Source organism: Oncorhynchus kisutch, linkage group LG20 (assembly GCF_002021735.2).
Source record: "Oncorhynchus kisutch isolate 150728-3 linkage group LG20, Okis_V2, whole genome shotgun sequence".
Lineage (NCBI taxonomy): Eukaryota > Metazoa > Chordata > Actinopteri > Salmoniformes > Salmonidae > Oncorhynchus > Oncorhynchus kisutch.
The window spans coordinates 39,577,489-39,592,453 of NC_034193.2; the positions used below are offsets into that span (position 1 = coordinate 39,577,489).

The 14,965-nt window shown below is 44.5% G+C and overlaps 1 protein-coding gene across 1 annotated transcript; it reads left to right on the forward strand.

Moving 5' to 3' along the window:
- Positions 1-7: 7 nt before the first annotated feature.
- Positions 8-13,758, forward strand: LOC109866015 (arginine-hydroxylase NDUFAF5, mitochondrial-like). Its single transcript, XM_020454550.2, has 11 exons — positions 8-449; positions 551-591; positions 730-793; positions 1,230-1,277; positions 1,487-1,590; positions 1,719-1,758; positions 1,937-2,134; positions 2,303-2,363; positions 2,542-2,625; positions 13,134-13,216; positions 13,303-13,758. Exons 1-11 carry the CDS (start codon positions 123-125, stop codon positions 13,387-13,389), a joined length of 1,137 nt encoding a protein of 378 aa, XP_020310139.1. The 5' UTR covers positions 8-122; the 3' UTR covers positions 13,390-13,758.
- Positions 13,759-14,965: the final 1,207 nt, after the last annotated feature.

Genomic DNA, 14,965 nt, shown 5'->3' on the forward strand with positions numbered 1-14,965 from the left:
TATGTTTGTCCACTGTGTCGAGGTCATTCAATGTGGTTGACTGGAAGAACACACCAAACATTTATTTGTTATGCAATGGTTTGCTACATATTAGCGCGTTAGTCGGTAAACAATTTGTAAAAATGAACAATGCAATAGGTCGTCGTTTTCTCAATGGTAGTTGTGTCTGCCGGAGAGTCTTGAAAAAAGGCAGCGTTAGATTGCTGGTCCCTCAACAACATGATGCAGCTCATTCGCAAAGAAATGTCATGACAGCTCATTCAATGTTTCCACCGGTGAGAGAGTTGTCTTCTAAAATTCGGTGTTCTCAATGGACTGAAATTCAGAGGCAGTTGTCAGGAAGGGCTGGAGGTACAATGAATGTATTTGACAGGACTATGAAGAGGAGACAGAAGAAATGGGCTGCATCGCTACAAGACAGTGACAAATATGACTATCTGAGAGATGAGGTATACTGTAGCTGTATTTGTATGATATATTTAGTCTTATCCTAGCTCTCTTTTATCCAAGGAAATGTATGTGTTATGGTACTGTTCATATTCATTTGCAGGTTGGAAGCAGAGTTGCAGACAGGGTCTATGACATTGCAAGGTAAAGCAACAGAAGTTGTGATGCATAGACATAGTGTATGAAAATTGTCACATTCATGGCACTGTTGTTGAAATTAAAGTTTATATTTGTGCATGTGAGGGTGTGCATTTTGCTGACATTTTGGGCTTATTTTCACAGGACATTTCCTTTGGCATTGGACATTGGCTGTGGGAAAAGTCACATTGCTGAGCATTTGCACAAGGTAGCCTTCAATGGTTGTTCATAAACAGGCGGGGAGCATTTGAAACAATAACAGCATTCCCCACACGTTTCGGTAGAAAGTTGGAGGCTGTAGAAATGTAACCACTCTCAAATTCATAGACAGAGCTATGCAATATATCCATGATATCAAAATTATAGTTTTAACCATGTTTTAAGGCTATATCATGTTTGTTTACATTTACGTTGTTGACAAACATTTATAGTAAAATAAGCTTTTAAATGTTTTGGGTTCTGATGGGGTACAACAGAACAAAGCTTATGAGGCATTTATTAGCTATATTTGTCAAGAATCAATGGGTACATATCATACATTTATAAGTCCAAAATGGATGTAGATTGCCCCTTTTAAGGTAGGGAAAACATCAACTCACAAGATGTATGGCTTTCTGAATATTGAATTGTGCTTCCATTTTCAGGAAGTAGTTGAGCAGCTCTTCTTAACTGATATCTCAGAAAAGTCTTTGGTGAGTTATATCCAATTAAATTACTAATAGGAATTATAATATGTAATTCTGTTAGAACACCTGTAGTCTAAGTGGAATGATTGTGTTTATGAGCAGAGACCACTAACTATAGATCAATAGATTGATGGAATATCCTGTCAAATCAGAGGCATGTTATGGAGGGGAGGGACTTTTTTCTGGATGATTTTAACACTCTTCTCGGTCCTCAGAGAAACACAAGACGAAGTGAGATCCCTACCCACTGTGTCATGGCCGATGAAGAGTTTCTACCCTTTAAAGAAAACACATTTGATCTGGTGGTCAGCAGCTTGAGGTGATTTGTCCCTGTAGATGATTCTGACATAATATTCGATTTGAGCCCTCCGAGTCATATTCCCCAGGGTTTAGTATGGCTTGCTTGCAACACAAAATGATCTAGTACTGTATGTTTCTCCTGTTTAGCCTACACTGGATCAATGATCTCCCTGGAGCCTTGAGACAGGTAACTGACAGCCTCATATTATTCTTTTTTACATCTGTACTTTGTCTATTGCCAGCTGTTTTTCCAAATACGTTACCTTCTTATAACATAATTACGCATAGGATTCAGGATTACAACAATCCTGGTCCTTCCGTCTGTATCACTGTGCTGTCATTATAATCCCTCTCCCTTCCCAAAGATCAACCAGGTCCTGAAGCCAGATGGGGTGTTCATTGGGGCCATGGTGGGCGGGGAGACCCTGTATGAGCTGCGCTGCTCCCTGCAGCTGGCTGAGCTCGAGCGGGAAGGGGGGTTCTCCCCCCACGTGTCCCCCTACACGGCCGTCACAGACCTGGGCAACTTGCTGGGCCAGGCAGGCTTCAGTATGCTGACAGTGGTGAGGCCTTGGGTGTCCATAGCCATAGATTTACAATATAGGCTAATACGAGTGTTCATTTAATTCTGTGGTTCTGGCTGTGAATCTAGCGATTAGCTAGAAACTATAATGATGCTGCAATATTTGTGTTTGAGGCAAGCGATTTATATTACATTTTGTTTTCTGTAGGACATTGATGAAATTCAAGTGCTCTATCCTGGGATACTTGAGGTCATGAGTGACCTGCAAGGTAGGCCTACTGTATACTGTAGTTATACTGTTGTAGATCTGTGCTTTTTGTTCATACTGAGTTTTTATAGTTGAATTGTTTCTATTCATCTTCTCATAGGTATAGGCTCATAGGACAGGCAGTTGAATAATGTTTAGTGCCTGAATGCTGAGTTTTCACCATTGTCTCAACTCTCCAGGTATGGGGGAGAGCAACTGCGCTTGGAACAGGAAGTCCATGTTGCACAGAGACACCATTTTAGCTGCAGCTGCAATCTACCAAGGTGAGCTACATAGTAGATAAATACAGATTTGAAATGAAACCATCGATTACTATTATTATCATCCATACATACTGTTCCAGGCTGGCAGCATTCTGGATCATTGCTACTCTAACTACCACGTTGCATACAAAGCCCCCCCTCGCCCCCTTTCGGCAAATCTGACCATGATTCCATTTTGTTGCTCCCAGCTTATAGACAGAAACTAAAACAGGAAATTAAGAATAATTAAGAATGACACAAATATTAATTTCCACAATGTTTGCTGCTTCAGTATCTTTAGATATTTTTGTCAGATGTTATTATGGAATACTGAAGTATAATTGTCAAAGGCTTTTATTGACAATTACATGAAGTTTTTTTCTTTTTCAAGACATCTGCAATCCGCCCTGGCATGCGGTCAATGAACTTCTGGGCCACATCCTGACTGATGGCAGCCCATTCTTGCATAATCAATGCTTGGAGTTTGTCAGAATTTGTGGGGTTTTGTTTGTCCACCCACCTCTTGTGGGTTGACCACAAGTTCTCAATGGGTCTGGGGAGTTTCCTGGCCATGGACCCAAAATATTGATGTTTTGTTCCCCGAGCCACTTAGTTATCACTTTAGCCTTATGGCAAGGTGCTCCATAATGCTGGAAAGGGCATTGTTTGTCACCAAACTGTTCCTGAATGGTTGGGAGAAGTTGCCCTCGGAGGATGTGTTGGTACCATTCTTTATTCATGGCTGTGTTCTTAGGCAAAATTGTGAGTGAGCCCACTCCCTTGGCTGAGAAGCAACCCCACACAGGAATGGTCTCAGTGCTTTACTGTTGGCATTTTATTTATTTCACCTTTATTTAACCAGGTAGGCTAGTTGAGAACAAGTTCTCATTTGCAACTGCGACCTGGCCAAGATAAAGCATAGTAATATACAACAACACAGAGTTACACATGGAATAAACAAAACATACAGTCAATAATACAGTAGAACAAAAGAAAACAAAAAGTCTATATACAGTGAGTGCAAATGAGGTAAGTTAAGGAAATAAATAGGCCATGGTGGCGAAGTAATTGCAATATAGCAATTAAACACTGGAATGGTAGATCGGCAGAAGATGAATGTGCAGGTAGAGATACTGGGGTGCAAAGGAGCAAAATAAATAAATACCAGTATGGGGATGAGTTAGGTAGATAGGCTAAGTACAGGTGCAGTGATCTGTAAACTGCTCTGACAGCTGGTGCTTAAAGCTAGTGAGGGAGATGTGAGTCTCCAGCTTCAGAGAGTTTTGCCATTCGTTCCAGTCATGGGCAGCAGAGAACTGGAAGGAAAGATGACCAAAGGAGGAATTGGCTTTGGGGGTGACCAGTGAGATATACCTGCTGGAGCGAGTGCTACGAGTGGGTGCTGCTATGGTGACCAGTGAGCTGAGATAAGGCGGGGCTTTACCTAGCAGAGACTTGTAGATAACCTGTAGCCAGTGGGTTTGGCGACGAGTATGAAGCGAGGACCAACCAACGAGAGCATACAGGTCGCAATGGTGGGTAGTGTATGGGGATTTGGTGACAAAACGGATGGCACTGTGATAGACTGCATCCAGTTTGTTGAGTAGAGTGTTAGAGGCTATTTTATAGATGACATCACCGAAGTCGAGGATCGGTAGGATGGTCAGTTTTACAAGGGTATGTTTGGCAGCATGAGTGAAGGATGCTTTGTTGCGATATAGGAAGCCGATTCTAGATTTAATTTTGGATTGGAGATGCTTAATGTGAGTCTGGAAGGAGAGTTTACAGTCTAACCAGACACCCAGGTATTTGTAGTTGTCCACGTATTCTAAGTCAGAGCCGTCCAGAGTAGTGATGCTGGACGGGCGAGCAGGTGCGGGCAGCTATCGATTGAAAAGCATGCATTTAGTTTGACTTGCGTTTAAGAGCATTTGGAGGCCACGGAAGGAGAGTTGTAATTACATTGAAGCTCGTCTGGAGGTTAGTTTACACGATGTCCAAGGAGGGGCCAGAAGTATACAGAATGGTGTCGTCTGCGCAGAGGTGGATCAGAGAATCACCAGCAGCAAGAGCAACATCATTGATGTATACAGAAAAGAGAGTCGGCCCGAGAATTGCACCCTGTGGCACACCCATAGAGACTGTCAGAGGTCCAGACAACAGGCCCTCCGATTTGACACACTGAACTCTATCAGAGAAGTAGTTGGTAAACCAGGCGAGGCAATCATTTGAGAAACCAAGGCTGTCGAGTCTGCCAATAAGAATGTTGTGATTGACAGTCGAAAGCCTTGGCCTTGTCGATGAATATGGCTGCACAGTAATGTCTCTTATCGATGGCGGTTATGATGTCGTTTAGAACCTTGAGCGTGGCTGAGGTGCACCCATGACCAGCTCTGAAACCAGATTGCATAGCGGAGGAGGTATGGTGGGATTCGAAATGGTCAGTAATCTGTTTGTTAACTTTTTTCGAAGACCTTTGAAGACCTTATCTGCCTGTGTATATTTGTTCCTAACTTCCCTGAAAAGTTGCATATCACGGGGGCTATTCGGTGCTAATGCAGAACGCCACAGGATGTTTTTGTGCTGTTCAAGGGCAGACAGGTCTGGCATGAACCAAGGACTATATCTATTCCTAGTTCTACATTTTTTGAGAGGGGCATGCTTATTTAAGATGGTGAGGAAGGCACTTTTAAAGAATAGCCAGGCATCATCTACTGACGGGATGAGGTCAATGTCATTCCAGGATACCCCCGGCCAGGTCGATTAGAAAGGCCTGCTCGCAGAAGTGTTTCAGGGAGCGTTTGACAGTGATGAGGGGTGGTCGTTTGGTCGCAGACCCATTACGGATGCAGGCAATGAGGCAGTGATCGCTGAGATCTTGATTGAAAACAGCAGAGGTGTATTTGGAGGGCGAATTAGTTAGGATGACATCTATGAGGGTGCCCGTGTTTACTGATTTGGGGTTGTACCTGGTAGGTTCATTGATAATTTGTGTGAGATTGAGGGCATCAAACTTAGTTTGTAGGATGACCGGAGTGTTAAGCATGTCCCAGTCTAGGTCACCTAGTAGCACGAGCTCAGAAGATAGATGGGGGGGTCAATCAGTTCACATATAGTATCGAGGGCACAGCTGGGGGCAGAGGGAGGTCTATAGCAAGCGGCAACAGTGAGAGACTTGTTTCTGGAAAGGTTCATTTTTAGAAGTAGAAGCTCAAATTGTTTGGGTACAGACTTAGAAAGTAATACAGAACTCTGCAGGTTATCTTTGCAGTAGATTGCAACATGACACAGGACTGATGGTAGCGCTCACCTTGTCTTCTCTGGACAAACCTTTTTCCGGATGCCCCAAACAATCGGAAAGAGGATTCATCAGTCCCAGTCCTATCCCTGTTAAGTGCATCGGTGATGTACCCACGGTGACTATTAAAACCTTCCCAAACCAGAAACCGTAGATTGATGGCAGCATTCGCACAAAACTGAAAGCGGGAACCACTGCTTTTAATCATGGCAAGGCGACCGGAAACATGACCAAATACAAATAGTGTAGCTATTCCCTATGCAAGGCAATCAAACAAGCGTCAGTATAGAGACAAAGTAGAGTCACAATTCAATGGCTCAGACACGAGACGTATGTGGCAGGGTCTACAGTCAATCACGGATTACAAAAAGAAAACTAGCCCCGTCGCGGACATGGGCATCTTGCTCCCAGACAAATTAAACAACTTCTTTGCTCGCTTTGAGGACAATACAGTGCCACTGACACAGCCAGATCCTGCGGGCTCTCCTTCACCGCGGCCAACGTGAGTAAAACGTTTAAACGTATTAACCCTCACAAGGCTGCAGGCGCAGACTGCATCCCTAGCCGCATCCTCAGAGCATGCGGAGACCAGCTGGCTGGTGTGTTTTACAGACATATTCAATCAATCCCTATCCCAGTCTGCTGTTCCCACATGTTTCAAGAGGGCCACCATTGTTCCTGTTCCCAAGAAACATAAGGTAACTGAGCTAAACGACTATCGCCCCGTAGCACTCACTTCCGTCATCATGAAGTGCTTTGTGAGACTAGTCATATCACCTCCACCCTACCTGACACCCTAGACCCACTCCAGTTTGCTTCCCGCCCCAATAGGTCCACAGAGGACGCAGTCGCAATCACACTGCACACTGCCCTAATCCATCTGGACAAGAGGAATACATATGTAAGAATGCTGTTCATCGATTACAGCTCAGCATTTGACACCATACCACCCTCCAAACTCGTCATTAAGCTCAAGATCCTGGGTCTCGACCCCGCCCTGTGCAACTGGGTCCTGGACTTTGACGGGTCGCCCCCAGGTGGTGAAGGTAGGAAACATCTCCACCCCGCTGATCCTCAACACTGGGTCCCCACAAGGGTGCGTTCTCAGCCCTCTCCTGTACTCCCTGTTCACTCATGACAGCGTGGCCATGCACGCCTCCAACTCAATCATCAAGTTTGCAGATGACACTACCGTGGTAGGCTTGATTACCAAAAACAATGAGACAGCCTACAGGGTGCGCCGCTGGGCCAATTGTGCGCCACCGTATGGCCGGTTGTGACACAGCCTGGGATCGAACCCGGGTCTGTAGTGACGCCTCAAGCACTGCGATGCTGTGCCTTAGACCACTGCGCCACGCGGGAGGGCTGTTCATCTTTCCCTCGATCCTGACTAGACTCCCAGTCCCTGCCACTGAAAAACATCCCCACAGCATGATGCTGTCACTACCATGCTTCACCGTAGGCATACTGCCAGGTTTCCTCCAGACGCGACGCTTGACATTCAGGCCAAAGAGTTTAATCTTGGTTTTATCAGACCAGAGAATCTTGTTTCTCATGGTTTGAGAGTCTTTAGGTGCCTTTAGGCAAACTCCAAGTGGACTGTCATGTGCCTTTTACTGAGGAGTAGCTTCCTTCAGGCCACTCTACCATAAAGGCCTGATTGGTGGAGTGCTGCAGAGATGGTTATCCTTCTGGAAGGTTCTCCTATCTCCACAGAGGAACTCTGGAGCTCTGTCAGTGACCATCGGGTTCTTGGTCACCTTGGCCTCCGTCAGGTTCTTGCTCAGTTTGGCCTGCCAGCCAGCTCCAGGAAAAGTCTTGGTGGTTCCAAACTTCTTCCATTTTAAGAATGGAGGCCAATGTGTTCTTGGACCTTCAATGCTGCAGAAATGTTTTGGTTCCCTTCCCCAGATCTGTGCCTCGGCACAATCCTGTCTCGGAGCTCTACGGACAATTCCTTCAACCTCATGGCTTTGTTTTTGCTCTGACATGCAGTGTCAGGTATATAGACAGGTGTGTGCCTTTCCAAATCATACCCAATCAATTGAATTTACCACAGGTGGACTCCAATCAAGTTGTACAAACATTTAAAGGATAATCAATGTAAACAGGATGCACCTGAGCTCAATTTTGAGTCTCATAGCAAAGGGTCTGAATACTTATGTAAATAAGGAATTTCACTTTATGTATAATGTACAAAAATGTATAAAAACCTGTTCACTGTCATTATGGGTTATTGTGTGTAGATTGGAGGAGTTAAAAATAATTAAAAATACATTTTAGAACGGCTGTAATGAAACAATATATGGAAAAGGGAAGGTTTCTGAATACTTCCCGAATGCACAGATTTTATATATATATCAAACACTACATGACCAAAAGTATGTGGACACCCCTTAAAATTAGTGCATTAGGCTTTTCAGCCACACCCGTTGCTGACTGATGTATAAAATCGAGCAAACCGCCATGCAATCTCCATAGACAAACATTGGCAGTAGAATGGCCCATACTTAAGAGCTCTGTGACTTTCAACGTCATAGGATGCCACCTTTCCAACAAGTCAGTCCGTCACATTTCTGCCCTGCTAGAGCTGTCCCCGACAACTGTAAGTGCTGATATTGTGAAGTGGAAACGTCCAGAAGCAACAACGGCTCTGCCGCGAAGTGATAGGACACAAGCTCTCAATGGGACCGCAGAGTGCATAAGCACTCACAGCGAATTGGATTCTGGAACAGTTGAAATGCGTTCTCTGTAGTGATGAATCACGCTTCACCATCTGGTAGTTCGACGGACGAATCTGGGTTTGGCGGATGCCAGGCAAATGCCAACTGCCTGAATGCATAGTGCCAACTGTAAAGTTTGGTGGAGGAGGAATACTGGTCTGGGCTGTTTTTCATGGTTCGGGTTAGGTCCCTTAGTTCCAGTGAAGGGAAATCCGAACGCTACAGCATACAGTGACATTCTAGACAATTCTTTCCAAATTTGTGGCAACAGTTTGGGAAAGGTCCTTTCTTGTTTCAGCATGATAATGCGCCCATGCACAACGCGAGGTCCATACAGAAGGGATATATCGCCCTGACCTCGACCACCTTTGGGATGAATTGGAACACCAACTGCAAGCCAGGATCGCCCAACATCAGTGCCCGATCTCGGTAATGCGCTTGTGGCTGAATGGAAGCAAATCCTCGCAGCAATGTTCCAACATCTAGTTGAAGTCGGAAGTTTGCCTACCCCTTAGCCAAATACATTTAAACTCGGTTTTTCACAATTCCTGACATTTAATCCTTCAAGTGGATCACCACTTTATTTTAAGAATGTGAAATATCAGAATAATAGTAGAGAATTATTTATTTAAGCTTTTATTTCTTTCATCACATTCCCAGTAGGTCAGAAGTGTACATGCACTCAATTAGTATTTGGTAGCGTTGCCTTTAAATTGTTGAACTTGGTTCAAACATTTCAAGTAGCCTTCCACAAGTTTCCCACAATAAGTTGGGTGAATTTTGGCCTCCTTTCGCACACGCTTTTTCAGTTCTGCCCACAAGGTCAGGGCTTTGTGATGACTACTCCAATACCTTAACTCTGTCCTTTTTTATTTATTTATTTCACCTTTATTTAACCAGGTAGGCTAGTTGAGAACAAGTTCTCATTTGCAACTGCGACCTGGCCAAGATAAAGCATAGCAGTGTGAACAGACAACACAGAGTTACACATGGAGTAAATAATTAACAAGTCAATAACACAGTAGAAAAAAAGGGGAGTCTATATACATTGTGTGCAAAAGGCATGAGGAGGTAGGCGAATAATTACAATTTTGCAGATTAACACTGGAGTGATAAATGATCAGATGGTCATGAACAGGTAGAGATATTGGTGTGCAAAAAGAGCAGAAAAGTAAATAAATAAAAACAGTATGGGGATGAGGTAGGTAAAAATGGGTGGGCTAATTACCGATAGACTATGTACAGCTGCAGCGATCGGTTAGTTGCTCAGATAGCAGATGTTTGAAGTTGGTGAGGGAGATAAAAGTCTCCAACTTCAGCGATTTTTGCAATTCGTTCCAGTCACAGGCAGCAGAGAACTGGAACGAAAGGCGGCCAAATGAAGTGTTGGCTTTAGGGATGATCAGTGAGATGCACCTGCTGGAGCGTGTGCTACGGATGGGTGTTGCCATCGTGACCAGTGAACTGAGATAAGGCGGAGCTTTACCTAGCATGGACTTGTAGATGACCAGGAGCCAGTGGGTCTGGCGACGAATATGTAGCGAGGGCCAGCCGACTAGAGCATACAAGTCACAGTGGTGGGTGGTATAAGGTGCTTTAGTGACAAAACGGATGGCACTGTAATAAACTGCATCCAGTTTGCTGGGTAGAGTGTTGGAAGCAATTTTGTAGATGACATCGCCGAAGTCGAGGATCGGTAGGATAGTCAGTTTTACTAGGGTAAGTTTGGCGGCGTGAGTGAAGGAGGCTTTGTTGCGGAATAGAAAGCCAACTCTTGATTTGATTTTCGATTGGAGATGTTTGATATGAGTCTGGAAGGAGAGTTTACAGTCTAGCCAGACACCTAGGTACTTATAGATGTCCACATATTCAAGGTCGGAACCATCCAGGGTGGTGATGCTGGTCAGGCGTGCGGGTGCAGGCAGCGAACGGTTGAAAAGCATGCATTTGGTTTTACTAGCGTTTAAGAGCAGTTGGAGGCCACGGAAGGAGTGCTGTATGGCATTGAAGCTCGTTTGGAGGTTAGATAGCACAGTGTCCAAGGACGGGCCGGAAGTATATAGAATGGTGTCGTCTGCGTAGAGGTGGATCAGGGAATCGCCCGCAGCAAGAGCAACATCATTGATATACACAGAGAAAAGAGTCGGCCCGAGGATTGAACCCTGTGGCACCCCCATAGAGACTGCCAGAGGACCGGACAGCATGCCCTCCGATTTGACACACTGAACTCTGTCTGCAAAGTAATTGGTGAACCAGGCAAGGCAGTCATCCGAAAAACCGAGGCTACTGAGTCTGCTGATAAGAATATGGTGATTGACAGAGTCGAAAGCCTTGGCAAGGTTGATGAAGACGGCTGCACAGTACTGTTTTTTTATCGATGGCGGTTATGATATCATTTAGTACCTTGAGCATGGCTGAGGTGCACCCGTGACCGGCACGGAAACCAGATTGCACAGCGGAGAAGGTACGGTGGGATTCGAGATTGTCAGTGACCTGTTTGTTGACTTGGCTTTCGAAGACCTTAGATAGGCAGGGCAGGATGGATATAGGTCTGTAACAGTTTGGGTCCAGGGTGTCTCCCCCTTTGAAGAGGGGGATGACTGCGGCAGCTTCCAATCCTTGGGGATCTCAGACGATATGAAAGAGAGGTTGAACAGGCTGGTAATAGGGGTTGCGACAATGGCGGCGGATAGTTTCAGAAATAGAGGGTCCAGATTGTCAAGCCCAGCTGATTTGTACATTTTGCCACAACTTTGGAAATATGCTTGGAGTCATTGTCCATTTGGAAGACCCATTTGCGACCAAGCTTTAACTTCCTGACTGATGTCTTGAGATGTTGCTTCAATATATCCACATAATATTCCGGCCTCATGATGCCATCTATTTTGTGAAGTGCACCAGCCCGTCTTGCAGCAAAAAGCACCCCCACAACATGATGCTGCTACCCCCGTGCTTCACGGTTGGGATGGTGTTCTTCGGCTTGCAAGCATCCCCCTTTTTCCTCCAAACATTTTTAGGGGATTCGAACTTGCAACCTTTCGGTTACTAGCCCAACGCTCTAACCACTAGGCTACCTTGCCGCCCCCAAACATAACGATGGTCATTGTGGCCAAACAGTTCTATTTTTGTTCCATCAGACAACTACATTTGTCTCCATATGCAGTTGCAAACTGTAGTCTGGCTTTTTTATGGCGGTTTTGGAGCAGTGTCTTCTTCCTTGCTGAGCTGCCTTTCCGGTTATGTGGATATAGATACTTTTGTACCCGTTTCCTCCAGCATCTTCACAAGGTCCTTTGCTGTTGTTCTGGGATTGATTTACACTTTTTGCACCAAAGTACGTTCATCTCTAGGAGACAGAACGTGTCTCCTTCCTGAGCGGAATGACGGCTGTGTGGTCCCATGGTGTCTATACTTGCGGACTCTTTGTACAGATGAACGTGGTACCTTCAGGCGTTTGGAAACTGCTTCCAAGGATGAACCAGCCTTGTGGAGGTCTAAAACAAAAAAATTCTGAGGTCTTGGCTGATTTCCCCATGATTTTAAGCAAAGAGGCACTGAGTTTGAAGGTAGGCCTTGAAATACATCCACAGGTACACCTCCAATTGACTCAAATTATGTCAATTAGCCTATCAGAAGCTTCTAAAGCCATGACATAAATTTAGGGAATTTTCCAAGCTGTTTAAATGTACAGTCAACTTAGTGTGTAAACTTCTGACCCACTGGAATTGTGATAGAATATTTCACTGTGTCTGTAAACAATTGTTGGAAAAATGACTTGTCATGCACAAAGTAGATGTCCAAACCGACTTGCCAAGACTATAGTTTGTTAACAAGAAATCTGTGGAGTGGTTGAAAAACTAGTTGTTATGACTCCAACCTAAGTGTATGTAAACTTCCCACTTCAACTGTGTGTGTGTGTATATGTAATGCCAAAGCCCTGTTTATAGATCGGGTCTGTTTTGGATTATTTGATTGAGACCGTACTAAATAGCCTGTAGGCGCACTTGATATTGCGCACCCAGCAGAGAATCAGAGATGAGGGGTGGCATCGGGCACACATCGATATATAGCCTAATACTCCACTGATTCTAAAGCCCTGAGAAATATTGACATTTCATCAATTACATTACCCTCCCCTGGACTAGTAAAATAAAAAAACACTAAACCCTCCCCTTGACTGAAATTGAAAAAGCATGACTCTTCCCCATTTTCCTCTAGGTACCCAATTCTGTACATTTCTATCCATCCCCAAGCAGAAGTAACTGTTACCAAACTTCTGCTTTAGAAGTGATCACCAACTCTGGTCCTGGAAAGCTACTGGGTGCAGTGTTTGCTCCAGCCCAGCACAAACACACCTGATTCAACAAATCTCGAGCAGATGAATCGGGTGTGTTTAGCGCAGGCTTGGAACAAAACCATGCACAATCAGCAGCTCTCCAGTGCCAGTTGTAAACCCAGCCTGTCCCCTGCTTTAGATGCTGATACTGTATTTGATTGATTTCCCTCAGAGATGTATGGGAGTGAGAATGGGTCTGTTCCTGCAACATTTGAGATCCTCTACATGATTGGTTGGAAGCCTCATGACTCACAGGTGTGTGATCTTCGCAAATTACATTTGCAGAAATATAATGTAAATGACAATGGTGAAGATGTTGAATGCTGTTTTGTTCTTGGCAGGCGAAACCAGCTAGAAGAGGCTCTGCGAATGTATCTTTTGGGGACCTCTCGAAGATCGGCCAGCCATCAACTAAAGACAAGTCGTAGAAAAAAACATCTGCAGCCATTGCATAAAGAAAATTACAGTATGGGGTAAGTTCCCCAATGAAGGTATTGGCGAACGACTAAAGTAGATAGGTGACTGGTTCCCGAGAGATGTCCACTCAATGACATGTCAGATGTCACTTTTTCACTGATACTAATCAACACAGATTCAGTGTAAGCCAGACAGTGATTGAGAAAGGCTACAACACTGTGTTTTAAGTGACTGATATGCATGATGTATGACAGAATTAGTTTCTCACCCATTAATAGCAAATGCATACAGTTCGACATTACATTTATTTTTTAGTGTCTTGTGTTCCTGTCTTACCATGCTTCGTGTTCTTAAAATAAATGCAATGATATAAATCTCCACTTTGTCTGATGATGAACTGTATGTATACTGTTTATACAGTATTTACATCTGAAGGTAATGCTGTTTGTCAGAAGTGGAATTCAAAATATTAACATATTGGACTCAAATGCCAAACCCACCACTGGTGTGCGTGGTCAAAGAGCTCTATTTTCATGTCATCTGACCATAGCACCACCTGGAGTTTGATAAATGGCATTGGTATTTGGACCAGCGAGAGCATCCTTCCCCGTTGCATCATAGCCTGGTATGGCAACTGCTGGGCATCTGACCGTAAGGCGCTACAGAGTGTAGTGCGTACAGCCCAGTACATCACTGGGGCCAAGCTTCCTGCCATCCAGGACATATATACTAGGCCGTGTCAGATGAAGGCACAAAAAAATTGTCAAAGACTCCAGTTACCCAAGTCATAGACGGGTCTCTCTGCTACCGCAGGGCAAGCGGTACTGGAGCGCCAAGTCTAGATCCAAAAGGCTCCTTAACAGCTTCTACCCCCAAGCCATAAGCCTGCTGAACAATTAATCAAATGGCCACCCAGATTTACATTGACAACACCCCCCCCCCTCTTTGTTTGTACACTGCTGCTACTCCCAGTTTATTATCTATGCATAGTCACTTTAACCCTACCTACATGTACAAATGACCTCGACTAACCTTTACCCCAGCACATTGACTCGGTACCGGTACCCCCTGTATATAGCCTCGTTATTATTTTGTGCTACTTTTACTTTAGTAAATCTTTTCTTAACTATTCTTGAACTGCATTGTTGATAAGCATTGCACGGTAAGGTCTACCCCTGTTGTATTCGGCGCATGTGACATACGATTTGATTGCAACCAGTGCTATGGTCAGATGGTATGAAAATAGAGCTCTTTGGCCACACACACCAGTTGTGGGTTTGGCGTTGAAAAACAGAAGTATATGCCATACCTACGGAAAATATGGTGGTGCATTTTGATGTTATGGGGCTATTTTGCTACCACTGGTCCTGAGGCCCTTGTTTAAGGTCTACGGCATCATGAACTGTCCAGGACATTTTACCCAAAACCTTGCCTCTGCCAGGAGGCTCATACTTGGGAGTGGATCTTCAAGCAAGACAATAACCCCAAGCACACATCGAACCCAATTGAAAACATATGGTTTGAATCAGATATTCCGAAACTAGGGTACGCGCAATGCAGTTGGGGGTACGCCCCAAACAATATTTA

Excerpts from the sequence above, each read along its gene's own strand:
- LOC109866015 (XM_020454550.2), top strand. The coding sequence starts at position 123 with ATGAACAATGCAATAGGTCGTCGTTTTCTCAATGGTAGTTGTGTCTGC. Across the intron at positions 592-729 it reads AGGGTCTATGACATTGCAAG|GACATTTCCTTTGGCATTGG; the intron begins GTAAAGCAACAG and ends TTATTTTCACAG. Across the intron at positions 2,364-2,541 it reads GGTCATGAGTGACCTGCAAG|GTATGGGGGAGAGCAACTGC; the intron begins GTAGGCCTACTG and ends TCAACTCTCCAG.